The sequence below is a fragment of the Myotis daubentonii genome, chromosome 18 (genome assembly GCF_963259705.1).
Source record: "Myotis daubentonii chromosome 18, mMyoDau2.1, whole genome shotgun sequence".
Classification (NCBI taxonomy): Eukaryota; Metazoa; Chordata; class Mammalia; order Chiroptera; family Vespertilionidae; genus Myotis; species Myotis daubentonii.
The window spans coordinates 1,191,506-1,219,299 of NC_081857.1; the positions used below are offsets into that span (position 1 = coordinate 1,191,506).

At 50.8% G+C, this 27,794-nt stretch overlaps 1 protein-coding gene across 4 annotated transcripts in view; it reads left to right on the forward strand.

Annotated features, from left to right (window-relative positions):
- The first annotated feature begins 687 nt into the window (after positions 1 to 687).
- Positions 688 to 27,794, forward strand: part of ATF6 (activating transcription factor 6) — a 147,140-nt gene continuing 120,033 nt past the window's right edge. For all 4 annotated transcript variants that reach the window (XM_059674201.1, XM_059674200.1, XM_059674199.1 and 1 more), the window contains exons 1-4: positions 688 to 807; positions 1,557 to 1,849; positions 19,601 to 19,677; positions 24,847 to 24,934. In XM_059674201.1, coding sequence (XP_059530184.1) covers positions 1,798 to 1,849; positions 19,601 to 19,677; positions 24,847 to 24,934 — 217 coding nt within the window. In that variant the 5' untranslated portion in view covers positions 688 to 807; positions 1,557 to 1,797. The remainder of the gene's footprint in view (positions 808 to 1,556; positions 1,850 to 19,600; positions 19,678 to 24,846; positions 24,935 to 27,794) is intronic.

Genomic DNA, 27,794 nt, shown 5'->3' on the forward strand with positions numbered 1-27,794 from the left:
GGAAAAGTGGAGTTCAACTTCATAATGTTTAATTTCTTATGAAAAATCTAAAGTGAAAATGGAAAATGTTAATATTTATTTTTGGTGATAAGTACACAAATGCTTGTTTCATAATCATCTGCCCCCCCCCCCCCCCCTTCTTTTAGTTAGTCCTTATCTGAGGGTATTTTCCATTGACTTTTAGGGAGAGTGGGAGAGAGGGACAGACATCTAAGTGAGGGAAACACATGGTTGGTTGCCTCCTAGGGGAGCCCAGGACAGGGTCCCGCCTGGGGCGGAGCCTTTGGCCCGCAGGCCGACGCTCTAGCCACTGAGCCAAACTGGCCAGGGCTCTGGCCCTTTTAGTAAAAGGTAAAAGTTTTGAAAATGGAAAATTGAAAACTTGATGGAATTCAGTCACGGTGATTTAAAAAAGTGTATATGGTGGGTATAGAATAGAGAGCTCTTGCCGGTTTTATTTTAGTTTTTATGTCAATTTTTGAATTGGCGGTTGGGTGAGAATAGTGTTAGGAACTTCATCCAAATGAAAGCTGTCATAACCGATGGTGGCAGAAGTCACGTTCCGGGAAAGGGACCTGGCGCCGGGGTGTGTGTGTGTGTGTGTGTGTGTGTGTGTGTGTGTGTGTGTGTGTGTGTGTGTGTTGTTGGGGGGGTGGGGGCCGGGGCTGCGTGCGGGGTGCGGGTGACGAAACCCGCGGTAAGCGCGGCGGCGCGGAGGATGCTGGGACGCGTGGGGCTTGGGGCGCCGTGGGGAGACGTGTTCTTGGCGTCGCCAGCGCCCTGCGAAGACGCGAGGCGCGAATCCCGGTGAGTCGCCTTCTGGGGACGTCTCCGACGCCAGGCTCAGTGCTGGGTCGGTTTCCGTCCTGAAAAGGGTGGGCGTGCCCCCCGTCGTGGAGGCGCGCGGGGACTCGTTCTCCGGTTCTGGGCGCAGGGACTGGCCCGTCCGCCCGTCCGCCCGGGTCCCGGAGCGTCCCCCCGCGGCCGGCCCGGGCCCGCGCCGGCGCTCCTTCCCCGCGGGTCTGCGGCCCGGGCACACCGGATCGCGCTCTCAGCTCCGGTGCTGCCCTGAGACCTGCTGACGGTGTTCGGGGGACCCGCCAGTTGTTCGGGACCGGCATCACTTTTCCCTTTTGATTTAAAAAAATGTTTTAAAATTTATTTTAGAGAGGAGAGGAGAGGGAGAGAATCACTGATCGGCTGCCTCCTGCACGCCCCCCAATTGGCATCGACCCGCCACCCGGGCAGGTGCCCCGACCCAAACCAACCCGGGACCCTTCGGTCCGCAGGCCCGCGCTCTATCCACTGGGCCAAACCGGCCAGGGCCCTTTTTGGTTTTCACTTTACAAAATTTCCCATTACGGTGGACAGTCGAGATTATTTTGCACTGGCTGCAGGTGCACCGCAGGGCGGTGGCATGTGAAGCGGTCGCCGGCCCTTCCGGGGCCGATCCGCCGCGCGGCTTGGCTCCTACGGCAGGGGCTTTGCCTCTCCGTCAGCGCCATCGATCCTTGATTTCGCTGACGCCGGTTCGCGTGTCTTTTTCCCTCTTGCAGCCGCGGGACAGGAAGCGCGGCCAGCGCGGAGGGGCGCAGTCGGCGTCGCCGCGGTCTGGGACGTCCCTCTCGGGTCCTGCGGGACCTCGCGCAGTGAGGCAGTTTGTCCGCGTTCGGCCACCGTCGCCTCGGCGTGCGCTGCGTCGGTCCGCCCGCTTCCGCCATCCCCGCCCCCGTGTGGGCCACCGAGTCCCAGGGCCCCGAGCGTGTGCCTGGGGGCGCGGGCGGCGTTGCCGGCACGATGGCCTCGCCCTTCAGCCCGGGGCTCCCCCCGCGGCCGGAGGAGGATTGGGGTAAGTGGGGTCCAGAAAGGCCCGGGTGGCTCGGTTTCCTTCTCCCCGCCCGCCCGCCCGCGGCGGTGACAGGTGGGACGTCTGCCGGACGAGGGCTTCGCGTGCTCCCGAGGGTGCTGCCGACTCCCGAAGGGAATGGCCGTCGGTTGTCGCTGTCCCCCTGGGGGCGCACCAGGCAGGGACTTTGTGGGGCGGGACGGCGTGGTCCAGCGCGGAGCGCAGGAGGCCTCGGTGGAGCGTGGGACCGGATAGCTGCCGGATTGTGTGTACGTGTGCGTGTACGTGAGTATGTATGTGCCTGTGCGCATGCGTGTGTATGTCTGTACGTGCGTGCACTTATGTGTACCGGTGTACATCTGTGTGCCCGTGTGTATGTATGTACCTATGTATGTGCACGTGTGTACCTGTGTACCTGTGTACGTGCGGCGCTTGTGTATGTGTACCTGTGTATGTGTGTGCACATGTATATTTGTCAGTGCATGTGTTTGTCAGTGTGTGCACTTGTGTATGTGCACATGCACGTGTGTGTGTGCGTGAAATGTGTGTGCAACACATGTTCATCCTGCGGCATCCACTGTTGCTCTGGGCTGATGTCTGTCAGTGTAGCAGAGAAGCAGAGACCCCGGCACTGCCTTAGGACCCGCTCACCTGGATGGACCCACAAGCCCTGTAGTCCTGACTGTTCTCCAGACACAGCTGTAGGTTTCCTTGCTAGGATAGTTCCCTTTGTGGTGGTGGTGGTGGTGGTGGGGGGGGCGGTGGAGAGGAATGTGCTGGGACTGAGGTGGAGAAGTATTGTCATCTCTAGAGGAACCTGATCCCGCCTGGGAGTGCGAGAACTGATGCTAGTACAGTACTTTCTTTGGGCTTTAGTGGGAATTGGGATTGTGTAGGTTCTGGAGTGGCCCTGTGCTGAGCCTGCACCATTCACCAGCTTTGGAATTTGGGGGGAACCCAGAGCGTCTTCATCTTTCCTCTTGGACCATCATTCTCAGCAGCAAGAGTGGAATCTCAGTTCCATTTATTGAACTAAAGTTTCACTTGATTTTCCAAAGGCAGAACTTCTTTTAAATTACGGTTAGAGATTTAGTTCAACCCTTGGGTAGATTTTCTGTGAGTTGCTGGAGAAACTTTAGACCAGTGGTTCTCAACCTTCCTAATACCACGACCCTTTAATACAGTTCCTCATGTTGTGGTGACCCCCAACCATAAAATTATTTTCGTTGCTACCTCATAACTGTAATTTTGCTACTGTTTTGAATCGTAATGTAAATATCTGATATGCAGGATGTATTTTCATTGTTACAAATTGAACATAATTAAAGCATAGTGATTAATCATAAAAACAATATGTAATTATATATGTGTTTTCCGATGGTCTTAGGCGACCCCTGAGAAAGGGTCGTTCGACCCTCAAAGGGGTCGCAACCCACAGGTTGAGAACCGCTGCTTTAGACCATCTACTCCAAGAGTATTTTCCCAAGCTAAATATAACAGAAATAAGAACAATTGCCATTTATTTAGCATTTTATTGTCAGGTTCCCTGCTGAACTCTTGCATGTATTATCTTTTTTTTAAAAAAAATATTTTATTGATTTTTTTTACAGAGAGGAAGGGAGAGGAATAGAGAGTTAGAAACATCAATGAGAGAGAAACATCGATGAGCCGCCTCCTGCACCCCCCCCACTGGGGATGTGCCCACAACCAAGGTACATGCCCTTGATCGGAATCGAACCTGGGACCCTTCAGTCCGCAGGCTGACGCTCTATCCACTGAGCCAAACCGGTGCTGGCTGTATTGTCTTTTTTTTTTTTTTTTAATGTTTTTATTGATTTCAGAGAGGAAGGGAGAGGGAGAGAGTGATAGAAACATCAGTGATGAGAGAGAATCATGGATCCGCTGCTTCCTGCACGCCCCCCACTGGGGATGAGCCTGCAATCTGGGCGTGTGCCCTGACCGGGAATCTAGCTGTGACTTCTTGGTTCATAGCTGGACCCTCAACCAGAGTCACACACACCAGGTGCTTTATCTTATTAAATCCTCCCAACAGTCCAGTGAGGTTGTTATTTTACAAGTGAGTGAACTGAGGCTGAGAGAGAAGGAATGCTCGGTGTTGGCGCTAGAGAGAAGCAGAAGCAGGATCCGAACCAGGTTGGTCTACCTCCCAAGTCTGTGCTCCAGTCGATGTTCTGTGCTGCTTCTCCGAATTATTTCTACCGACTAGATTCTTACCAAGATCCCTCAGTTATATTAGGTCATTAAGACTGTTTTCTCAGCTGGTAAACGACTAAATAAATATTCATGCTGCTCCTTAAGCTATAGCTGTGGGTACTTCCTGGGAGCATCGTTACATTTTTCTTCTTCTTCTTTTTTAATATATTTTATTGATTTTTTACAGGGAGGAAGGGAGAGAGATAGAGAGTTAGAAACATCGATGAGAGAGAAACATCGATGAGCCTCCTCCTGCACATCTCCTACTGGGGATGTGCCCGCAACCCAGGTACATGCCCTTGACCGGAATCGAACCTGGGACCTTTCAGTCCGCAGGCTGACGCTCTATCCACTGAGCCAAACCGGTTTCGGCTACATTTTTCTTCTGATACACAGGCTGCACTTTCCTGACTGATCTCCATGTTCTCATTAAAGAGCATTCAGATCTTGTGGTCGGTCACTGTCCCCCCTGAATGTGCCGTTCCCAGGCTTTCTTTTCAAGCTGTCAATAGTCCCCTCTTAGTTCACACTGTAATTCTGATGCCTTAGGTGTTCAGTAAGTAGGATAGATTTTGTGGGCACTAGAGGGAAACGCTTCTGTCTGCTAGCATTTTTCAGTAGAATATGCATTTTATTTCTGGGAAGTACTTAACTGATTTGATTTTTTTTTTGGAAGCTGACCAGTTCTATTTAAAGGGTCAGATTATATAATTAGTACTTCTTGTGACCCTAGCAACTGAGTAATTGAAGAGTTGATTAGCTCAGAACAGCTGTGATGGGGAGTGCTCTTCCTACTTTAACTTGAGTGATGAAATTTTAGAGCGCGATTTCGAAAACATTTTCTGTGAAGGTCCAGATAGCAGATACTTTAGGTCATGTGGTCTCTCTCGCAATTCCTGGACTCCAGCATGACAGCTTTACTGTGGACACTGGAATTTGAATTTCACAGTTATTTTTTTTAAAAATATATTTTATTGATTTTTTACAGAGAGGAAAGGAGAGAGATAGAGAGTTAGAAACATCGATGAGAGAGAAACATCCACCAGCTGCCTCCTGCACACTCCCCACTGGGGATGTGCCCGCAACCAAGGTACATGCCCCTGACCGGAATCAAACCTGGGACCTTTCAGTCTGCAGGCCGACGCTCTATCCACTGAGCCAAACCGGTTTCGGCCACAGTTATTTTTAATGCTTAATCGACTTTATCTTTAGTACAGTTTTAGATTTACAGAATAAATAAGCAGATAGTACACTGAGTTCCATATTACACTCCCCAACCCCCATTATCTTGCATTAGTGTAGTACATTTACGGTATTATAATGGATGAGCCAGTAACTAAAGTCCATCGTTTACATTAAGGTTTACTGTGAGCTGTACCTTCTGTGGATTTTGACACATGTGTCATGTCATGTATCCACTATTAGAGTATCATAGAGAACAATTTCACTGCCCTCAAATACCTGTGCTCCGCTCACCCTCCTCCCTTCTTCCTGGGCAACCACTGATCTTTTCACTGCCTCTCTCATTTCCAGAACATCTTACAGTTGGGAGGTGGGAGAAGAGGGAGGAGATGGAGAGAGAGGAGTGAGAGTGAGAGGTGAGGTGTAGTGGGAGAGGGAAAAGGAGAGGAAGATCTCTTGTAAGGCCACAGTCCTATCAGTTAGAGCCTCACCCTTAGGGCCTCATTTAACCTAGGTGCCCCCAAAGACCACCCTGTTTCTGATGTAGTCACATTGGGGCTTAGTACTTTAATGTATAGATGTTGGTGGCACATAATACAGTTTGTTTATCCATTTCCCTTTGAAGGACATCTTGGTTGTTTTAAAATACTATTGACAATTATATATAAAGCTGCTGTACATATTCACGTGCCGGTTTTGTGTGGAGCTACGGTTTTAGATCATTTGGGTGAATACCAACAGCATGATTGCTGGGTCAACGGTAAGAGTACGATTAGTTTTGTAAGAAATTTCCAAACTGTCTTAGAAGTGGCTGCACCATTTGCATTCTCATCAGAAATGAGTGAGAGTCCTGTTGTTTCACATCCTTGCCAGCATTGGGTGTTGTCAGTGCTTTGGATTTTAGCCATTCTCAGAAGTGTGTCATGGTATCTCATTGCAGCTTTAATCTGCCTTTCTCTGACGAGAGGTGATATGGAGCATTTTGTCATGTGCTTATGAAGTCATCTGTGTGTCTCCGCTCTCCTCCTCCTGCTCTCTCTCCCTGCCCCTCCCTTGCATTTGTGTAAATACCACTTCACACAGATCCCCTAATTGTTAAATTTTACCGCATTTGCCCCATTTCTCTCTTGAGGGATGTGTTGACCGATGACCCCTAAACACTGCAGTTTATACTCCCTCTCCCCAAACAGGGACACTCCTGTATTCCAGCCATACACTCCTCCCCGCCAGGACATAAACGTTGGTACAGTATCGCTGTCCAGGGCACGCCACCGTTCAGCTCTGGCCATCTGTCTTTTGGTGGCTTTCTCCTTCCTTGACGGGGCTCTCTCTGCAAACATGCTTTGCCTTCACTTGGCTGGACTGGTTCCTTAGTCGTTTCCTGTCTCTCGTGGCCTTTCCAGTCTTAAAGAGCACAGTCTTTTTTTCTATCAGGTGACCCTGGGTCTGTCCACTGTCTCCTCGTGATCAGAGTCAGGCGTGCGTCATGGTGGGCTGCTAGGACACGACACTGCTCTTCTCAGTGCGTTGCATCTGGAGGCATACGCCGTGGGCCTGTCCCGCGGTGACGGTCACCTTGACGGTATAGTCAGGTTGGTGTCTGCCAGGTTTCTCCACTGTCAGGTCACTGTTTCGGGGAGACAAGCTGCCATGATGCCAATATCCTGTTCCTTAGTAAGCCTGCACCCTGGTCTCCATTGCTAACTGCAGCCTCCACCAGCTCCTCCTGTAACACCGAGGGGGTCATCTCTGCCATTGTCGCCATTTGTAATCGATGTTGTACTGTGAGGCGAGCCTCCGTTATGTGCGTGTGTGTCAATGCTGACTCACTGATTCCTGCTTGATCCAGTGGGTTGTGATCACTCTCATTTTACTTTGATGCCAGATTTTCCCAGATTTGACCAGTGGGAGTCCATTCATACCAGCTCTTTTATTCTTTTGACATCCTCATCATTCTCTGAGACTTTCCTTATTTTCTGTCACAACATTTTCAGCCTCATCTTGTACTTTCCCTGCTTCAACCATGGAATGAGCCATTTCTTCAAGGAACTCCTTAGTGGACTCCCATTGAGTGGATGATGGCATTGAGTTCAAGGTCTGAGCACAGTGTTTTCATGTCATTGCTGTCAGGGCCTTGCAGTGAAAGGTAGTCCTTTTCTGAGAGCTTTCATCATTACTGCCTACAAATGCTTGCATATGCGTTCTTTGGTGTAAGGCTGGTGAACGGTTCCTGTTATTGGTCCAGTTAGTAATAGAGAGGCAGTATAATTCCTATGTTTGAAGTGAGGAGACCGGAGAGAGCAGTCTCAGCGGCATGGTAATGGGAGTACAAAGGGCAAAACTCTTCAAAGTTCTTGAAGTCCTCGATCAAGCATGTCAGACTCAAAGGCTAGCACGGGCCGAATAAACAAGGTGTAAGTGTATATGGGCTGCAAAAAACCAAAAGCTTCCATTTGCATAGAAACATAGGTTTATTTCGATAGAGACATGCTGAATACAAAGGGCTGAAATAAATGAGTCATCGTTAACATAAAATAACTAGGGGCCCGGTGCACGAAATTCGTGCACTGGGTGTGTGTGTGTGTGTGTGTGTGTGTGTGTGTGTGGTGGGGAGTGTCCCTCAGCCCAGCCTGCCCCCTCTCACATACTGGGAGCCCTCAGGCGTTGACCCCCATCACCCTCCAATTGCAGGATCGGCCCCTTGCCCAGGCCTGACGCCTCTGACAGAGGCTTCAGGCCTGGGCAGGGGACCCTCATTTCCCCCCATCACTGGTTCTGCCCCCAGCCCAGGCCTGATGCCTCGGCCAGAGGCGTAGACCCCCATCAACCTCCGATCGCCTGATCAGCCCCTTGCCCAGGCCTGACGCCTCCGCCAGAGGTGTCAGGCTTGGACAGGGGACCCCCATATCCCCCTGATCACTGGCTCTGGCCCCCGCCCAGGCCTGAGGCCTCTGGACCAGGAATCATGCCTGGGCAGGGGACCCCCATCTCCCTCTGATCGCTTGCTCCACCCCCTGCACAAGGCTGACGCCTCTGACCCAGGCTTCAGGCCTGGGCAAGGGGACCATCATATCCCCCCAATCCCCGGCTCTGCCCCCCACCCAGGCCTGATGCCTTGGCCAGAGGAGTTGACCCTCATCACCCTCCGATCACCAATCACCGGATCAGCCCCTTGACCAGGCCTGAGGCCTCTGGCAGAGGTGTCAGGCCTGGGCAGGGGACCCCCAGCTCCCCGTGGTTGCAGGCTCCGCCCCTGCCCAGGCCTAACGCCTCTGGCTGAGGCGTCCGGCCCGGGCAGCGGGGACCCGCAGCTGCAGCGGCCCCGCGATCGTGGGCTTCGCTTTAGGCCCAGGCAAGGGACCCCTAGCTCCTGGGACTGCCAGTTTCGACCATGCCCAGCTCCCATCGCTGGCTCCACCCCTACTTCCTGCTATCACTGGCCAGGGCGGCAAAGGCGCCTGATTCTCCGATCATGGCTGGGGGGCAGGGCAAAGGCGGCCCCAGGGCCGCCTTTGCCCTGCCCCCCAGCTCTTAGCTCCCCCCTGGGTTTCTGATCACTGTCAGGGGCAGGGGGCTTCTTCCTGCTTTCCCTTTCGCCTCCCTGCATTGTGCCTACATATGCAAATTAACCGCCATCTTGTTGGCAGTTAACTGCTAATCTTAGTTGGCAGTTAACTGCCAATCTTAGTTGGCAGTTAATTTGCATATAGCCCTGATTAGCCAATGAAAAGGGTATCGTCGTACGCCAATTACCATTTTTCTCTTTTATTAGATAGGATAGAACATTTTAATAAAAATTAATATTTTTTCTTGAACATTAACTTACCAGACACTGAATAATTGCACAAATTAGTAAGCATAATGCAAATAAACCTTTTTTCCTTGTTCTTCGAAAGCGAAATATTTCCTGTTGCGCACACCAAACAAGTCAGTACAAGATTAATGACGTGGCAATCAGCTGCTAAAATATTCACTGCTAGTATTAGTGGAGAGAAATGGTGTGCCTAGGCATGTAAGGGAAATGAATGCAACATGATTTTAGTAATCAGTCATTAGTGAATGTTGTAGTTCGTTATTAATAACTAGTGGCCCGTTGCACGAATTTGCGCACATTGAAAGGAAATTAATTAAAAGAAATATTTTAATATTGCTATTTGCCTTTTCTCTATAATAGAAGTGTCAACCAAATTCACGATCGACAATGATAGATTGAAACACACATGTAGGATTGGCGCCAGCGAGAGCTTTATATGTATCGTGCATGCACGAGTCAACTTAGCCTTTTATATATCCTACTAGAGGCCCAGTGCATGAAATTCATGGGGGTGGTGTCCCTCAGCCTGACCTGCAGCCTCTCTCACAATCCAGGACTCCTCGGGGGATGTCTGACTGCCAGTTTAGGCCCGCTAAACTGGCAGTCGGACATCTTGCAATCTGGGACCGCTGGCTCCTAACCGCTTGCCTGCCTGCCTGATCATCCCTAACCACTCTACCTGCCTGCCTGATCACCCCTAACCACTTGCCTGCCTGCCTGATCACCCCTAACCACTCGCCTGCCTGCCTGATTGCCCCTAACTGCCTCTGCCTTGCCCCTGCCGCCATGGCTTCATCCGGAAGGATGTCCGGAATGAGGTCTGGAAGGTTGTTCAGCTGTCTGGTCTAGTTAGCATATTACACTTTTATTATTATCAACACTAATAAAAGAGAAAAATGGTAATTGGCGTACGAGCTACCCTTTTCATTGGCTAATCAGGGCTATATGCAAATTAACTGCCAACAAGATGGCGGTTAATTTGCATATGTAGGCACAATGCAGGGAGGCGAAAGGGAAAGCAGGAAGAAGCCCCCTGCCACTGACAGTGATTGGAAACCCAGGGGGGAGCTAAGAGCTGGGGGGCAGGGCAAAGGCGGCCCTGGGGCTGCCTTTGCCCTGCCCCCCAGCCATGATCGGAGAATCAGGTGCCTTTTCCGCCCTGGCCAGTGATAGCAGGAAGTAGGGGTGGAGCCAGCGATGGGAGCTGGGCATGGTCGAAGCTGGCAGTCCCAGGAGCGAGGGGTCCCTTGCCTGGGCCTAAAGCGGAGCCCGCGATCGTGGGGCCGCTGCAGCTGCGGGTTCCCGCTGCCCGGGCCGGACGCCTCAGCCAGAGGCATTAGGCCTGGGCAAGGGGCCGATCCTGCGATTGGAGGGTGATGGGGGTCAACGCCTGAGGGCTCCCAGTATGTGAGAGGGGGCAGGCTGGGCTGAGGGACACTCCCCCCCACACACACCCAGTGCACGAATTTCATGCACCGGGCCCCTAGTAGATATAATAAAGAGCTAATATGCTAATTAGACCGAACAGCAGAATGACTGTCCGGAAGACCTTCCGGACTACCTTCCGGGCGAAGCCAGGGCTGCGAGGGCTGAGGCAGCCGGGGCTAGGAGAGCCGAGGCAACCGGGGCTGCAAGGGCCAAGCCTGTTGCATGAATTTTGTGCATTGGGCCTCTAGTATTGAATAAACTTGCTTAATTAGACCTGCTTTCTGATTTAGCTAAAGTTTTTCCAGCCCAGTGAAGCACCCCAACTTCTCTTTCAGGTAATTGTCAGCAACACAGCAGTAAATATCAACATGAAGTAGAGGATTATTATAGATCACTCAGGGAGAAAGAAGGGTAAAATATTTAATTGCAGCAGTGTTTGACTGTACCAGGTGTACTGGTTAATAAGGTGGATTTTTTCTGAAGATGGAGTTACACATATGCTGATATATATGCTATTTAATATGTATGCTATTTTGTTGTATTGACAGCAAGCTTCAAAACTTCATATGTCAAATTTTCTGAAGGTGTTAACATCATAGATATTTTTATGCTTAAATATGTCGAATTTCATGCCAAAAAAAGAGCACTTGCAGGAAGTTTTACTTCATTACTTTAATTTGAAGAAAAATGCTGCCGAAAGTTATTGTATACTCCGGGAAGCTTATGGTGAATATGCTCCATCTCAAGATACTTGTGAACACTGGTTTAAACGCTTTGAAAATGATGATTTCGATGTGAAAGATAAAGAACGTCGGTCAACCAAAAAAGTTTGAAGACCAACAATTATAAGCATTATTGGATGAAGATGCATGTCAAACTCAAAAACAACTTGCAGAAAGATTAAATGTTGCTCAGCAAACAATTTCCGGTCATTTACAAGCAATGGGAAAGATTTTAAAGGAAGGAAAATGTGTGCCACTTTAACTGAATGAAAGACAAATGGAAAACTGAAAAGTCATCAGTAAAATGTTGCTTCAATAGGATGAAAGAAAGTCTTTTTTGCATCGAATTGTGACTGAGGATGAAAAGTGGATTTATTTTGAGAATCCCCAACGCACAAAATCATGGGTTGATCCAGGTCAACCATCAACATCAACTGCAAGGCCAAATCACTTCGGAAAGAAGACACTGCTCTGTGTTTGGTAGGATCGGGAAGGTATGGTGTATTATGAGTTTCTAAAACCAGGTGAAACCCTTAATACTGATCGCTACTGACAACAAATAATCAATTTGAACCACGCGTTGATAATAAAATGACCAGAATGGCCCAGAAGACACGGCAAAGTAATTTTGCTTCATGGTGACACACCATCACACACTTCCAAACCAGTTAAAGACACGTTAAAAGGTCTTGCCTGGGAAGTATGAACCCACCCGCTGTATTCACCAGACCTTGCTCCTTCAGATTACCACTTGTTCCGATTGATGGCACACATGCTTTCTGAGCAGCACTTCAAAACATACGAAGAAGTGGAAAATTGGATCTCTGAATGGTTTGCCTCAAAACAAGAAAAGTTCAATTGGGACGGTATCCACAAATTACCTGAAAGATGGAGGAAATGTGTAGCTAGCGATGGACTTTACTTTGGATAAAGCACTTTTGATGTTTCTCTTGAAATTACCATGTTTTCTTTGATTACAAAATCGGCATTATTAACTGGTACACCTGATATTCTGCGCAGTGAGAAAACCTGAAGTCATTTTCAAGGTCCACCATTTTTTACTTCTTTTCAGTTGCGTCATGTTTCTAAGCTTTCTAAATCTCTGTTTTCCGGCTAATGAAAAGAAAATAGGATTCCACCGAGTCTCCTATCTACCTACTCCAGGACTTCTGTGAGGATCAAATGAGATGAGGCACGGGAAAATGCTTCACAGACATTTGTGTGTAAAATGTTTCCACCTGGCTATAAAGCAAGTTGGGTTCCTGGGTTGAAGAAACTTCAAGGAGGCTAGTCGCTAGGGAGAGGAAGCCAGGTGTTGCTACATGACGTCATTATCCAGTGCCCAAAGCCACTGTTTCCAGGCTGGGCTGGGCTGTGGGCCGCATTTTGTGTCATAGGGTTTTGGCAGTGTTGGCTGCGATTTGGTGGGCCGTTGCTCCGGGCTTGTGTCCCACTTGGGGGAAGCCGAGTGTTGTGGGTGCCAGGTCCGCGGTGCCATTTCTCTGTAAAAGGCCAATGTGCGTCATGGCAGCTCCTGCATTGAGTGTCTGCCCCCTGGTGGTCATTGCACATCATAGCGACTGGTCAGACGGTTGAACACTTAGCATATTACCTTTTATATATATAGATTATAACAGGATGTTGTAAAAATTTACGAAATTTTTATTAAAACGTTTATTACATACCGTTATATTGGTTGGGCCACAGAAATATTTGTTGGGGGTGCATGTGGCCCACAGGCTGTGAGTTTAACCTCCTTGTTCTAGACCAGCGGTTCTCAACCTGTGGGTCACAACCATTGGAAAACACATATAGCATATCAGATATTTACATTACGATTCATAACAGTAGCAAAATTACAGTTATGAAGTAGCAACAAAAATAATTTTATGGTTGGGGGTTACCACAACATGAACTGTATTAAAGGGTCGCGGCATTAGGAAGGTTGAGAATCACTGAGACGTTAGGGAGAATAGACGCATTGTATGGTATTCAGCATCTTGACTTTTCTCTACAGGAAATTTACCCTAGTTTATTGAAGAATATTTTCTGTGGCCACAAATTTCTTGGTTTATAACGAAATCTTATTAGGAACTTGGAATATAGTTAGATTTGGTGAAATAAACTTAATGGTTTAGATCAGCGGTCACCAACCGGTAGTCACCACTGGTGGTCCGTGAGGTCCAAAAGGTTGATGACCGCTGGTTTAGATGAGTGAGTTCTTTACTGTTTAGATAGGAAATTGGTTGTCTCTTAACTTCTGGCGTGGCTGGCGGACACCCAGTGCATGTGCTGTCCCCATTCTCTCCTGTCCTCAGGCTGAGCACCCACGTCCCTCTTCATGCTGACCCCATAGGGGCCTCTGAATTGGGATTAGTGATGCTCCAGAAAGTCGTTACCAACTCGTCCAACGTGATGTGACATGAAACCTGTTTTTAAATCCCTGGTGTAAGATTGAGTTCACAAGATAAAAATTACATGGACAACAACACAAATTAGAAACCAGCTTTGAATTGGTTGTCATTCACACTGCTGGAGTTTATCAATAATTAGAGGCCCGGTGCACAAAATTCTGCACTGGGGCGGGGCGTTTTTTTTCTCAGCCAGGCCTGCACCCTTTTGCAGTCCAGGACCCTCACTTCCTACCGCCTGCCTGTAGTGGAGGCAGGAGAGGCTCCCGCCACCACCGCTGTGCTCACCAGCCATGAGCCCTGCTTCTGGCTGAGTGGTGCTCCCCCAGTGGGCACGCACTGACACCAGGGGGCAGCTCCTGCATTGAACATCTGCCCCCTGGTGGTCAGTGCGCATCATAGTGACTGGTTGTTCTGCTGTTCGGTCGATTTGCATATTGGGGTTTGATTATATAGGACTAGAGACCTGGTGCACAAAATTTGTGCATGGGGGGGGGTGTCCCTCAGCCTGGCCTGTGCCCTCTCACAATCTGGGACCCCTCAGGTAGGGTCCCTAGGCCTGGCTGGCGATCAAGGCCTATCGGGGCTTTCCTTCCCCCAGGTGCCTGCAGCTGGCCTTGGCCCCGCTGCTGCCACTGCTTGCCATCTGTGCGCTGCCTCACCCTCCACCTGCCACTGGTTGCCTCCCTCTGCAGGCGACAGGCATGGGGTGCGATTGTTTGGCTGGCCTGGGCCTCCCTCTGTGGGGTGATCGATTGTGGGGCCCCCAGATTGATTGTCCTGCAGAGGAGGCCCTGCCCACCTGCTGCAGCACCGCCAGCCGGGTGGCCTGGGTCTCTCTCTGTGGCTGCCAGCTGGGTGGCCTGAGCCTCCCTCTTTGGGGCAATTAATCACGGAGCCCCCCCATCGATCGCCCTGCAGAGAGTGGCCTGGACTTGCCTCTGTGGGGTGATTGTGGGGCAATGGCAGGGGCCTCCCCGACTAATCGCATCGCACCCGCCTTGGCTGGCCTGGTGCCAGTGTTTGTCATAGCATGGTCGTCTGGAAGGTTGTCCGGAAGGTCGTCAGATGGTCATTCTGCTGTTTGGTCATTTGGTCAATTGGCATATTATGCTTTTATTATTATAGAATAGGGGCCCGGTGCACGAAATTCGTGCACTGGGTGGCGGGGGGGAGTGTCCCTCAGCCCAGCCTGCCCCCTCTCACATACTGGGAGCCCTCAGGCGTTGACCCCCATCACCCTCCAATCGCAGGATCGGCCCCTTGCCCAGGCCTGACGCCTCTGGCCTAGGCGTCCGGCCCGGGCAGCGGGGACCTGCAGTGGCAGCGGGAGGTGCTGCGATTGGCGGACTCCGCCCCTGCTCCTGCAGGACGCCTCTGGCTGAGGCATCTGGCCCGGGCAGCGGGGACCTGCAGCTGCAGCGGCCCCACGATCGTGGGCTCCGCTTTAGGCCCAGGCAAGGGACCCCTAGCTCCTGGGACTGCCAGCTTCGACCATGCCCAGCTCCCATCGCTGGCTCCACCCCTACTTCCTGCTATCACTGGCCAGGGCGGAAAAGGCACCTGATTCTCCGATCATGGCTGGGGGGCAGGGCAAAAGCGGCCCCAGGGCCGCCTTTGCCCTGCCCCCCAGCTCTTAGCTCCCCCCTGGGTTTCCAATCACTGTCAGTGGCAGGGGGCTTCTTCCTGCTTTCCCTTTTGCCTCCCTGCATTGTGCCTACATATGCAGATTTTTTTTTTTATTTTAAATTAAATCTTTATTGTTCAGATTATTACATTTGTTCCTCTTTTTTCCCCCCCCATAACTCCCCTCTTCCCAGTTCCCGCCCCACCCTCCGCCCTCACTCCCCACCCACTGTCCTCATCCATAGGTGCACGATTTTTGTCCAGTCTCTTCCCACATCTCCCACACCCCTTTTCCCCCCAAGAATAGTCAGTCCATTCCCTTTCTATGTCCCTGATTCTATTATAATCAACAGTTCATTCTGTTCATCAGATTATTTATTCACTTGATTCTTAGATTCACTTGTTGATAGATGCATATTTGTTGTTCATAATTTGTATCTTTACCTTTTTCTTCCTCTTCCTCTTCTTAAAGGATACCTTTCAGCATTTCATATAATCCTGGTTTGGTGGTGATGAACTCCTTTAGCTTTTCCTTATCTGTGAAGCTCTTTATCTGACCTTCAATTCTGAATGATAGCTTTGCTGGATAAAGTAATCTTGGTTGTAGGTTCTTGCTATTCATCACTTTGAATATTTCTTGCCACTCCCTTCTGGCCTGCAAAGTTTCTGTTGAGAAATCAGCTGACAGTCGTATGGGTATTCCCTTGTAGGTAACTGAGTTTCTTTCTCTTGCTGTTTTTAAGATTCTCTCTTTATCTTTTGCTCTTGGCATTTTAATGATGATGTGTCTTGGTGTGGTCCTCTTTGGATTCCTTTTGTTTGGGGTTCTCCGCGCTTCTTGGACCTGTAAGCCCATTTCTTTCACCAGGTGGGGGAAGTTTTCTGTCATTATTTCTTCAAATAGGTTTTCAATATCTTGCTCTCTCTCATCTTCTGGCACCCCTATAATTCTGATGTTGGTACGCTTGAAGCTGTCCCAGAGGCTCCTTACACTATCCTCGCATTTTTGGATTCTTTTTTCATTTTGCTTTTCCGGTTGGATGTTTTTTGCTTCCTCGCATTTCAAATCATTGACTTGATTCTTGCGCTCCTCTGGTCTGCTGTCGGGCGTCTGTGTAATATTCGTTATTTCAGTCCGTGTGTGCTTAATTTCTAGTTGGTTCCCCAATATAAGATCGAGGGTCTTATTAGTTTTCGTGTAGATCTCATTAAGTTTATCGGCAGCTTCTAAACAGTTCTTGAGAGACCTTAAAAGTGTGGTTCTGAACTCTATTTCTCCCATTGACAATTTTGTCCTGTTTCTTTGTCTCCGCATTTTGTTATGCTTCCTTGGTGCACCCCCTAGTGGTCTTTGTTCGCAGTCTTATAGATAAATCTTGATTGTTGTAGCTAATTCCAGGGAGGGTTTGACCTCCAGGCCAAGTGGCTATGAGAATCAGCTGTGTCAGCAGTGAGAGAACTTCTGTCCTCTAGGGAGGTGTTAATCTAGCCTTTGCCTGAGGCTATCCGGCAAATGCCTCCGTGCAGGGCTTGGGCGGGGCGGGTCGCACAGGATCAACAGGGTGGGCCGGAGAGAGCAGTTATGGCGGCTCTCAGTCCTGTCCCAAGGGACTCTGCCTCTCTGAGTCCCAGCACCCGCTGCAAAGCTCGGAGAGAAAGCTGCCCTCGCTCTGACCGAAGCCAGACAGTCCCGCTTCTCCCGTTTGAGTCTGGGTCCCTAAAGACTCGCCCGGATCTGGAGCTCAGAGTCTGCAACTCCCTCCCGATCGAAAACAACAACCGCGCCCTCCGCCGCCAGCCCGCTCCGCGCACTCCGCACCTCAGAATTTGACTTCAGCACTGCGCCTCCTCTGAGTGTCCGTATGCGTTTCTCTTTCCTCCTAGTTGTAGGACTTCCACTCAGCCAGCGTTCCTGTGGTTCTGGGTGATGTCCCTTCCGTTTTTTGGTTTCACTTTTGAAGTAGTTGTTCAAAGCAGCAAACTCCCGCGTTAACCTATGCCGCCATCTTGGTTCTCCCATATGCAGATTAACCGCCATCTTGTTGGCAGTTAACTGCCAATCTTAGTTGGCAGTTAATTTGCATATAGCCCTGATTAGCCAATGAAAAGGGTAGCTCGTACGCCAATTACCATTTTTCTCTTTTATTAGTGTTGATAGTAATTGGTGATAATATCGTATCTAATAATAGATAAACATGGTAATTGACCGTACCTTTGCTATGCCTCCCATTGGCTAATCAGCGTGACATGCAAATTAACCACCAACAAAGATGGCGGCTAATTTGCATACTGGAGGCAGGGCAGGACAGCGCAGCTGCCAGCGCGAGAGCCACCATCCAGGCCCCTGTGTGTGACCCCAGAAGCCGCCTGCCTGCTGCCAGTGATCGGATCCGATCCCGGGCCGCAGGCTGGCCCCAGAAGCCGCCCAGAAGCTGCCCAGAAGCTGGTGATCAGGGCGAGATGGGGGTCGACGCCTCTGCTCGAGGCGTCAGGCCTGGGTGAAGGCAGAGCCGGCAATCAGAGGGGTCTGGGGGTCCCCTGCCCAGGCCTGATGCCTGGGCCAGAGGCATCAGGCGTGGGTGGGGGGTGGAGCCGGTGATCGGGGGGAGATGGGAGTCCCCTGCCCAGGCCTGAAGCCTGGGCCAGAGGCGTCAGGCTTGGGTGGGAGGCGGAGCCGGCGATCAGAGGGAGATGGGGGTCAGACCTGGGCCGGGATGGGGGTGGGGCAAGCCGGTGATCGGTGTGAACTACAGAGGAAACACCTTTTCTGACCGCTCATTGGCTAAGTTCACTGTATGCCACTGGTAATATTCTTAGTAACTTGGGTAATAAGAATCCAAAAAGGTGATCTAGGGTTTTTCACCACACACCTGGCGAAAAAAACGAAGGTCCGTTGCTGGAGGGCTAAGAAATGTCATATCCTGCCCTAGCCAGTTTGGCTCAGTGGATAATGCCTTGGCCTGCCGATGGCAGGGTCTGGGTTCAGTTCTGACCAAGGGCATGTACCTAGGTTGCAGGCTCCTCCCTGGCCAGGGCCCAGGTCAGGGCTCATGCAGGAGGCAACCAATCAAAGTGTTCCTCTCACTTTGATGTTGCTCTCTGTCTTTCCCATTCTCTTCCACATTCTCTAAAAATCAATGGAAACATATCCTCAGGTGAGGATAAAAAAAAAAAAGAAAGAAATTATTATTATATGAAAGCCACATCTTGGAAATGCCTAAAGAAAGTTGTCATTTTTTCATGGTGAAGAGACTCGAGTCCGTGTTGATGAAAACACCTTGCTGGCTGCGGTGACTGGCACTGGCTGCAGCAGTGGGGTGATGGGGCTGGCGCCTTCCCCTGATCAGCCCGGTCGCCTCCCACAAAGGGAGGCCAGACTGCGTCTTAGGCCCTCTCCCCAAGGGGAGCAGGGAGCGGGCCTAAGCCTTCACCAGGACATCCTCTGAGGGCTCCCTGTATGTGAGAGGGGGCAGGCTGGGCTGAGGGCACAAATGAACTTGCGAGAGAGGAATGTGGACCAGCCAGGCACAAATGAGCTCACGAGAGAGGGATGGGGACCAGCCAGGCACAAATGAGCTCACGAGAGAGGAATGTGGACCAGCGAGGCACAAATGAGCTCACGAGAGAGGGATGGGGACCAGCCAGGCTGCGGCCCGGGAGAGGAACAAGCCGCCCACCCCGTGGTCCTGGGTGCCAGCGGCTGCAGCCTGGGTGAAGCTGCCTGCCCATGGTCCCTTGAGGCTGCGGCTGGTCCGGGTGAAGCCGGCCCAGGTCCTGGGTGCCTGCAGCCGGCCAGAGGGAGGGAAGCCTGGGTCCTGGGTGCCTGCAACCTGCTGGAGGAGGGAATCCTGGGTCCCAGGTGTGGAGCGAGGCAGAGGCGGTTAGGGGTGATCAGGCCAGCAGGGGAGCAGTTAGGGGCAATCAGGCTGGTAGGGGAGCAGTTAGGGGTGATCAGGCAGGCAGGCAGGCATAGGTGGTTAGGGGTGATCAGGCAGGCATGCAGAGGGGTCAGGGGTGATCAGGACAGCAGGGGAGCAGTTAGGGGTGATCAGGTCGGCAGGCAGAGGTGGTTAGGGGCGATCAGGCAGGCAGGCAGGCGAGCAGTTAGGAGCCAATGGTCCCGGATTGCAAGAGGCAGTCGGACATCCCCTGAGGGGTCCCGGATTGGAGAGGGTGCAGTGCAGGCTGAGGGACCCCCCCACCCGCGTACGAATTTCGTGTACCGGGCCTCTAGTTACCAATAATAGTTATGCCAGCTCTGTCAGCCTAAGCCTGAGAGATCTGGCATAGGGATACAGTGGTTATCCATGGGTCAGAACATGGAATTGACAGTTCATCTCTGTTCTTTTCTTCTAAGATTCTGCTTTGTTTGCTGAACTTGGCTATTTCACAGACACCGAGGACCTGCACTTGGGCGCAGAAAATGAAGCTCCGGTAAGTACCCACGAGAGGAGAATCAGTGAAGGGTGTGAGATTTCAATTCTACCCTAATTATTGCAAGAAGGTTTCAGGATAACAGGTTTAGACTAGTTAAGTTTAAATAGCACTAAGTGTGATAGTTAGTAGGCATTTTGTAGTCAGTATATTTAGGATTGTAGAAATTACATTGGTCTTGGTGTGAGAAGACTTGTATTCTAATTCCACATTTGGCTCAGGGGTGGGTGACCTTAGAAAGTCCCTTCGCTGCCTGCTTCTTGGTTTCTATAGGTAACTTGATGCACCAGGGAGATGGTGATGGAGCCACAGACCCAGTCAATAGAACTTACTTTTTGAAGGTTAGGTATCGGTAGTGTAGAATGCTCGGACACCTGGCTGTGTCCTTACTTTTTGCCTGTGAGTGGGTGGAAGTCTATGTAAAAGCTATTGTAGTATTTTGAGTCCTCAAAAATACCTTAGATTTTCTTTCCTGGATTTGAACATTTGTGTTAGCACACTGGCTGAGAGAACTTTTATTTGTCTTTAGTGGATGTGGTGCTGTTTCAGTTGGGAAATAATTCACATGAACAGAGTGATTTTATGTACACATCAATTGGGTTGGATATTTTTATACTCAGGTTGATAAGTGTATTTTTTTTAGCCCTTATCAACCTGAGTATAAAAATATGTATTGCTTTCTCAGTGGGCTTCTCAGACATTTCTCAAAGAACTAGAGGCCCGGTGCACGAATTCGTGCACTGGTGGGGTCCAGTGGGCCTGCCCCAATGGGGGTTGATTGGGGGCGGGGCCAGCTAGGGCGAGGGCCGTGGTTGTTCCGGTTGTTCCAGTTGTTCTGCCATTCAGTCACTGGGCTTTTAATGTGTAGGATTAGTCAGCTCAGACAGCCGTAACAAAATATCATAAAATTATGTGGCTTAAACAACAGAAATGTATTTTTCTCACAGTTCGGGAGGCTGGATTTGGGGTCAGGGTACCAGCATAGCATTGTCCCATACACCAGAAAGTGGTAGATTGATTGCCAGTCAGGGCACATGCCCAGGTTTCAGATTCAATACCCAGTCCAGTGAGTGTAGGAAACAACAGAACAATGTTTCTCTCTCCTTTCTTCTCTCTGAGATCAATTAAAATGAATGATAAATAAATAATTTCTATAAGTATGGTTTTAACAGGAAAGACATTAATGATCTATGAAGTGAAAAACTCGTTATAACACATATATACAGCATGACCCCATTTAAAAATATATTTATTGATTTTAGAGGAAGGGAGAGGGAGAGATAGATAGAAACATCAGTGATGAGAAAGAATCATTGATCAGCTGCCTCCCCCACCTCCCCCCCCCCCACCCCCGAGGATTGAGCCTGAAACCTGACTGGGAATCATATTGTGACCTCCTGGTTCATAGATCAATGCTCAACCACTGAGCCCCACCAGCCAGGCCCCATTTTTATCAATACCAGGCATATGAGGTACATTGGCAAGATCTCACTCCTAGACGAAAGTCTGAAATTGCCCAAATTCCTTTGCAGCTAGGTGTCGGGATATGAATTCGTTTCTGCCGAATGGATGGGCTTGCACAATATTTTGAAGGCAGAAGTGGGGCAGAGGCATCTTCCCGCAGTTTGGGCTGTTTGCTGCTGGTGATCATGTTTGCAGAGATGTGGAGGTTTTCTGCAGCGGAATCCAGGCTGTGCACAGGCAGTGTGGCAGAGGCAGTGCCCAGTGACCTGTTTTGTGGGAGCTGGAGGGCACTTGTGGGGGCAGCAGTTTCCTGATCCCCGGGTCACAGCTGTGCCAGAGTGTCCTAGAATTCAGTTGTGGCTGAAGGGCAGCTCCTCCCACTGGGCAGGGAGTCTTTCCTGGGGGCCCAGCCTAATACCCACTCCTCCAGCTTTCCGATGATTTCCCAAGCACCAATTCCCTGTGCTAAATTCTTTCCTGCCTAAAATAGCAAAGATCTAAAAACATTTTGGATCCTCTACTTTCAATGAAAACAATGCTGCACAGGGTCAGGTCTGAGAAGTGGGTGAGGTGTTGCGGAAGGCTCCCTTCTTTGAGTCTCAGCTTCCTCTTCTGTAGAACGGAGACCAAAGATTATCTGTTCACAGTTACTGAAGACCACGGCAGCTGTGTTTCCTGAAGATGGCCACAACATTTCCTATCCCTCCTGTGGCCTTGCCACTTTCCGCCACGTCCTCTCTCTTGAAGCGGGGCTGACCACTGACGCGCTGGTAGGCAGTACACTGGTTGCCCACAGAATTCCAAGGCTAAGGCCCAAAAGGCGTGGGGCTGCAGCCCTGCCCACTCTGCCAGGGTTTCCAGCTCCGGCCTTGCCCACGCTGCTCGGGGCTCTGGCTGGTGCGGGGCCTTGCCCTCCTGGCTCGCTTCCCCTCTGGTTGGCGGTTGGCGGCCCAGTGCTTTGCCGCACACCATGGCCCCCCTGCTGGTGCTGCTGGATAAGAGCCCAGGTTGGGCCTTGCACCTCCTGGCTCCTGTGTGCTGCTGCGCCCTTCACCCTGCGGCCCCTATTCTTGCCGCTGCTCCGACCGGACGCCTGGGTGCTGTGCGTGGCCCACGGGGACTGCTGTGGCCACCAGGAAAGCCTCCCACCCCATCCCTGACTCCGGCGCCCTGATCCCGGGTGCCCTGATCCCAGGGAGGCAGCGGCTGCGCCTGCTCCTGCACCTGCAGCCCGGCCCGGGAGAGGGACAAGCCGCCCGCCCACCAAAGGAAAGCTCTCCCTGCACAGCTGCCCGAGACAGCACCGCCAAGGTCCCCAGACTCCACATTTCTGCCAGCCAAGGTGGTTGCCGGCTGGCCCCGCCCTGACAGGGTGTGGGGGTGACCCGGCCTGGATCAGGCTGGTTGGCTGCCGCAGTGCGTGTCATAGCCACCGGTCGTTCTGGCCGTCCTGGTCGTTCCCTGCAGTGGTCGCTGGGTTTTTGTATATATAGGTGGTTTAGCAGTTGTTTTACTATGAAGGAGAGAGTAAAAACACTTGATATATTTTATAATCTGCATGGGATTTTAATGGTTTTTATTACTTTTGTGAGACACTTAGAATGTGGTCTGTTGATTAAATTAACTTAATATTGGCTGGTTGCCTAAGCAACTGATATTCTTTTACAACCTCTGCTGCCTAAAACCATCAAGAAACAGTATACTAAATTGGAAAGATCCAGAGAAATATGGTCCTGACTTTATAATTCACTGTCCTTATGCTGTGAAAGGACAGTCTTTTTGGCTGGAGACAGAAAGTCTGAGGCAGGGCCTGCATGTCAGCGAGCGCTGCCTCGCTCAGGCCAGCCTCGCTGCTCAGGCGGCAGGCTTGGGAAGTGTGGGGAGCTTTGGTGCTACAAGTACAGGCTGCCTAAGTTTTTGATGTGTGGATTCAAATAAGAGAAAAAAGCAAAGGAGGTTGATTTAAAAAGTGGTTCTTTCATGACCTAAGTAGTGTTTTCTTCTCATGTGAACTTGTACAGTATTTACTCACTGATAGGCAGTGTGATAAGAGAGCAGTTTCCCTTCTCCCTCTGTTACATTCTCAGTAAAAATAAACCACATGGGAGACATTTTGAAATGTTATTCTAGAAATTATTCCCAAACTACAGGGCTGGTGCACGAGATTTGTACACTGGGGGGAGGGGGAGCCCCTCAGCCTGGCCTGCGCCCTTTCACAGTCCGGGACCCCTGGGGATATCTGCCTGCCATCTTAGAGGGATTGGGCCTAATCTGGGAGTCAGACATCCCTCTCGTAGTCCGGGGCTCTCGCAGTCCAGGACCCCCCACTCTTTACCACCTGCCTGCAGTGGAGGCGGGAGAGGCTCCCACCAACGCTGCTGTGCTTACCAGCTGTGAGCCCGGCTTCTGGCTGAGCAGTACTCCCCCTGTGGGAGCGCACTGACGGCCAGGGGGCAGCTCCTGCATTGAGCGTCTGCCCCCTGGTGGTTAGTGCGCATCATAGCGACCGGTCATTCTGCCGTTTGGTCGATTTGCATATTACACTTTTATTATATAGGATGGTTGATGCCCTAGCTTTTTGGCTCAGTGGATAGAGCGTTGGCCTGTGGACTAAAGGGTTTTGGGTTTGATTCCTGGTCAGGGCACATGCCCAGGTTTGTGGGCTTGATCCCCAGTATGGGGTGTGCAGGAGGCAGGTGATCAATGATTCTCTCTCATCATTGATGTTTCTCTCCCTTCCTCTCTGAAATCAATCAATCAATCAATCAATCAATCAATAAACAAATGATTGTTAATAATTACTAGGTTAATCTTTATTTTTTGCTTGAGGCTTACTTTCTCTCTAACTGCTGTTTTATTGTCTGTCACACTGAGTTACTATTGACTGCCTTTTGACCTGATTGCACTGTTTGTGTATTAATTTCACTCTGTTCTTGCCTCCTCACCCCAGACACTGTAAATAGCAGTGGCACTACTTTGGCCTCCAGCTCACAGGAGGGCTCTGAAATCATGGGGGCAGACCCATTCCTATATATGGTCTGGGTGGGGATCCAGATGGCCTGAGTGTGCTCATCTGTAAGGAAACATTATAATCTGAATGAAAAGAGACTGAGAGTCCCTTTCAGAGGTTTGTGACCCTGACCGAAAAACTAGGTTCTGCCTTCTAGGATTAAAAAAAATTTAGAAATTTGAGAAGTACAGGGCAGTCCACAAAAGAAGAAAGTGGCCTGTCCTCCTGTGGGCCCTTCCTTCATGCATCACCACTTCACTTGGTAAATTTGAAGGTTCAGGCAGAGCCCTGTGATTCCTGCTGGTCTCTGGCATGCCTGTGCTCTTTCACTGTGTATAGAGACAGTGTTGCAGGTAGGCGTTGGCTTTGAGTCGTTTTCCTTAATGGCAACGGGAAAACTTATTTTATTTTGCTGGATCTCTCTTATGACAGAGACATATGTGACTCTTGTAATGGTCTGTTCCCACTAAAAAGAATGGGGCCTGGGGGTCTTCCCAGCTGTTACTGCTGTGCTTCGGTACCTGCATTGGTTTCTCTGGTCTCTCCATGGTGAGGCTTCAAGGTGAACCAATCAACAGAAAGTTATTCTTACTAAGTTTGGTGATAGCAGTGATTTTACATATGGCAAATTGCAGCGATAGTTTGATTTCTAGATGTATATGTTTTATTCTTCTAATATCTTTTGAAACTTACAGGAAAACAGTTTTGATAACCTTGATTTTGATTTGGATTTGATGGCGTGGGAGACAGGCATTTGGGACATCAACAACCAGTTCTGCACAGGTAATGATGTACTTCATTGGTAAAAACTTCAAATGGATTCATTTTATTTTGTAGTTTGGTAATAGTCAAAATGAGGTGTGGTTATTGGGCTACCTTGGTGGGTTAAAAAATTCCAGGGATTGTATATCCTACTCCTTGTATGGCTGTGCATACATAAAATTCTTGCTATTAACGTAGATCATAATTTCATAGTTATGTTTCAGTCACATACACAAGTAAAGAATTCATATCAGAAATATTAATTTTGACATATATAATACTATCTAATAAAAGAGAAACATGGTAATTAGCCGTACCTCCGCTACCCTTCCCATTGGCTAATCAGTGCGATATGCAAATTAACTGCCAGCCAAGATGGCGGCCGGCAGCCAGGCAGCTTGAAGCGAACACGAGGCTTGCTTGCTTCAGTGACGGTGGACTCCAGTGTTCCCTGCCTGCCGTTGCCGGCCTCTGAGCTTGCAGTTTGAAACATGTTACAAATATTGAAGCTAAACAAAACCCCAGAAACCTGCTTTCAGCCTGTTGGTATCTCAGAGCTGGAGTTGAAACAGTGTTTCGATTATAGAACCCAAACAAACCAGATACCTCCTTTCAGCAGCCGAGGCCTAAGAGCTGGAGCCAAGCCTCAGAGCTAAAGCTGGCCCAGAATAAAAAAAATAAGAAGAAAAGGAGTGGTTGGGAGCTTCAGTCACCCGCCAGCCTGAAAACAGCCCTCAGCCCCTCACCCAGACTGGCCAGGCACCTCAGTGGGGACCCCCACCCTGAAGGGGGTGTAACCAGCTGCAAACAGCCATCATCCCCTCATCCAAGCTGGCCAGGCACCCCAGTGGGGACCCCCACCCTGATCCAGGACACCCTTCAGGGCAGACCAGCCGGCCCCCACCCGTGCACCAGGCCTCTATCCTATATAGTAAAAGGGTAATATGCCTCCCAGCACCGGGATCAGCAGAGCAGCAAGGCCTCCCGGCACCAGGATCAGCGTGACAGGGGCCAGTGCCCAAACCCCCTAATCGCCCTGCGGCTCTGTGTATGACAGGGGGTGGAGCCACAACCTCCCTATCCGCCCTGCTCTGTTCGTGACAGGGGAAGGCACCCAACCCCCTGATCAGCCCTGCTCTGTGCCTGGTAGGGGGGAGCTCCCCAACCCCCTGATCACCCTGCGGCTCTGTGTGTGACAGGGTGCGGCGCCCCAATCCCCTGATCGACCCTGCTCTGTGGGTGACGGGGTAGAGCCATAACCTCCCCATCGACCCTGCCCTGAGTGTGACAGGGTGCAGCGCCCCAACCCCCTGATCGACCCTGTTCTGTGCGAGACATGGGGGAGCTCCCCAACCCCCTGATCGACCCTGCTCTGTGCGTGACAGGGTACGAAGCCCCAACCCCCCTGATGGGCCCTGCTCTGTGAGTGACAGGGGGCAGCGCCCCAACCCCCTGATTGGCCCTGCTCTGTGCATGACAGGGGGTGGCGCCGTAACCTCCCCATGGACCCTGCCTTGAGTGTGACAGGGGGCGGTGCCCCAACCCCCCGATTGGCCCTACCCTGAGCGTGACTGAGGGTGGCATCGCAACCTCCCGATCCACCCTGCTCTGTGCATGACAGGGGGCGGTGCCCCAACTCCCCAATCAGCCCTGCTCTGAGCCCGACCAGGGGCTGCACCTAGGGCTTGGGCCTGCCCTCTGCCATCCAGGAGCAGGCCTAAGCCAGCAGGTCGTTATCTCCCGAGGGGTCCCAGACTGTGAGAGGGCACAGGCTGGGCTGAGGGACACCCCCTCCCCCCCGAGTGCACAAATTTTTGTGCACCAGTCCTCTAGTCCTATATAATAAAAGGCGAATATGCAAATTTCCCCCTTGGGAGTTTGACCGCTCGCTATGATGTGCACTGACCACTAGGGGGCAGCGCTGAATAAAGGAAGACCCTGGCTGGCAGCCAGGGGATGGAAGGCCCCCATCGGCCCTGATTGCTGGCCAGGCCTAGGGACACTACCTGTGGATGAATTTCACACACCAGGCCCCTAGTATCTCTGTAAGAGATTAACCTGAGAACCAGACAGACTTAGGGAGTCAAAGGAAAAATCTTGGGGTTACCAGAACTTAGGAACGTGGTGTAGGGCCCATGCGTGTGGCTATGTACTCTGAGGAGAGGCACTACCTGGCTGGGGAGGGGAGCTCGGGTGTGTAGGCAAGAGCTGGGGCCTGTGGCACGCTGTCACTTCAGTGAAGATGATCAAGGATGAAAAGCCCTTTTCCCCTTCTGCCTGTCAGAACCCTTCTAGGGTCCCCACTGACAGCCCTAACGGAAGCCAGCTGGGCCTGCATGAGTGATTTGCATCACAGACCACAGGAGGTGGACTTGGAGCTGGAGACAGACTGGAGTCCTCCCCTCCCCACACCTCCCTGTCCCTTCATTTTGTGTATTTGTGTATCTTGCTCAATGCCTGTCTTCCCTCAGAGCACGTGGGCTGCACAAGGCCAGTGTTCTGGTCACTATTATGTAATAGATGACCCTAAAATGTAGAGGCTTAAAACCACGGCTTTCAAACCTGGGGGTCAGGAGTTTGGACAGGCGCACCAGGAAGGGCTTCTGTGGTTCTGGATAAAGTCTCAGCTCCATGGTGCGCAGGCCTCAGCGGGAAGATTTGAAGGCCGGGCAGCCTGACATCTCAGGGTTAGAAGTCTCTTACGGTTTCTTCACTCACTTGTCGGAGACCTCGTCTTGGAGATGAGGACTGCCCACTAGAGTGCCTACTTGTGGCCTTTCTCTGTAGCTTGCCTTCCTCACACATGCTATCTCATGGTTGTCTGCTTCAGAGGCTCAAGTGGGAGTGCCTGGCACACGAACAGGAATTCACACAGCACTAT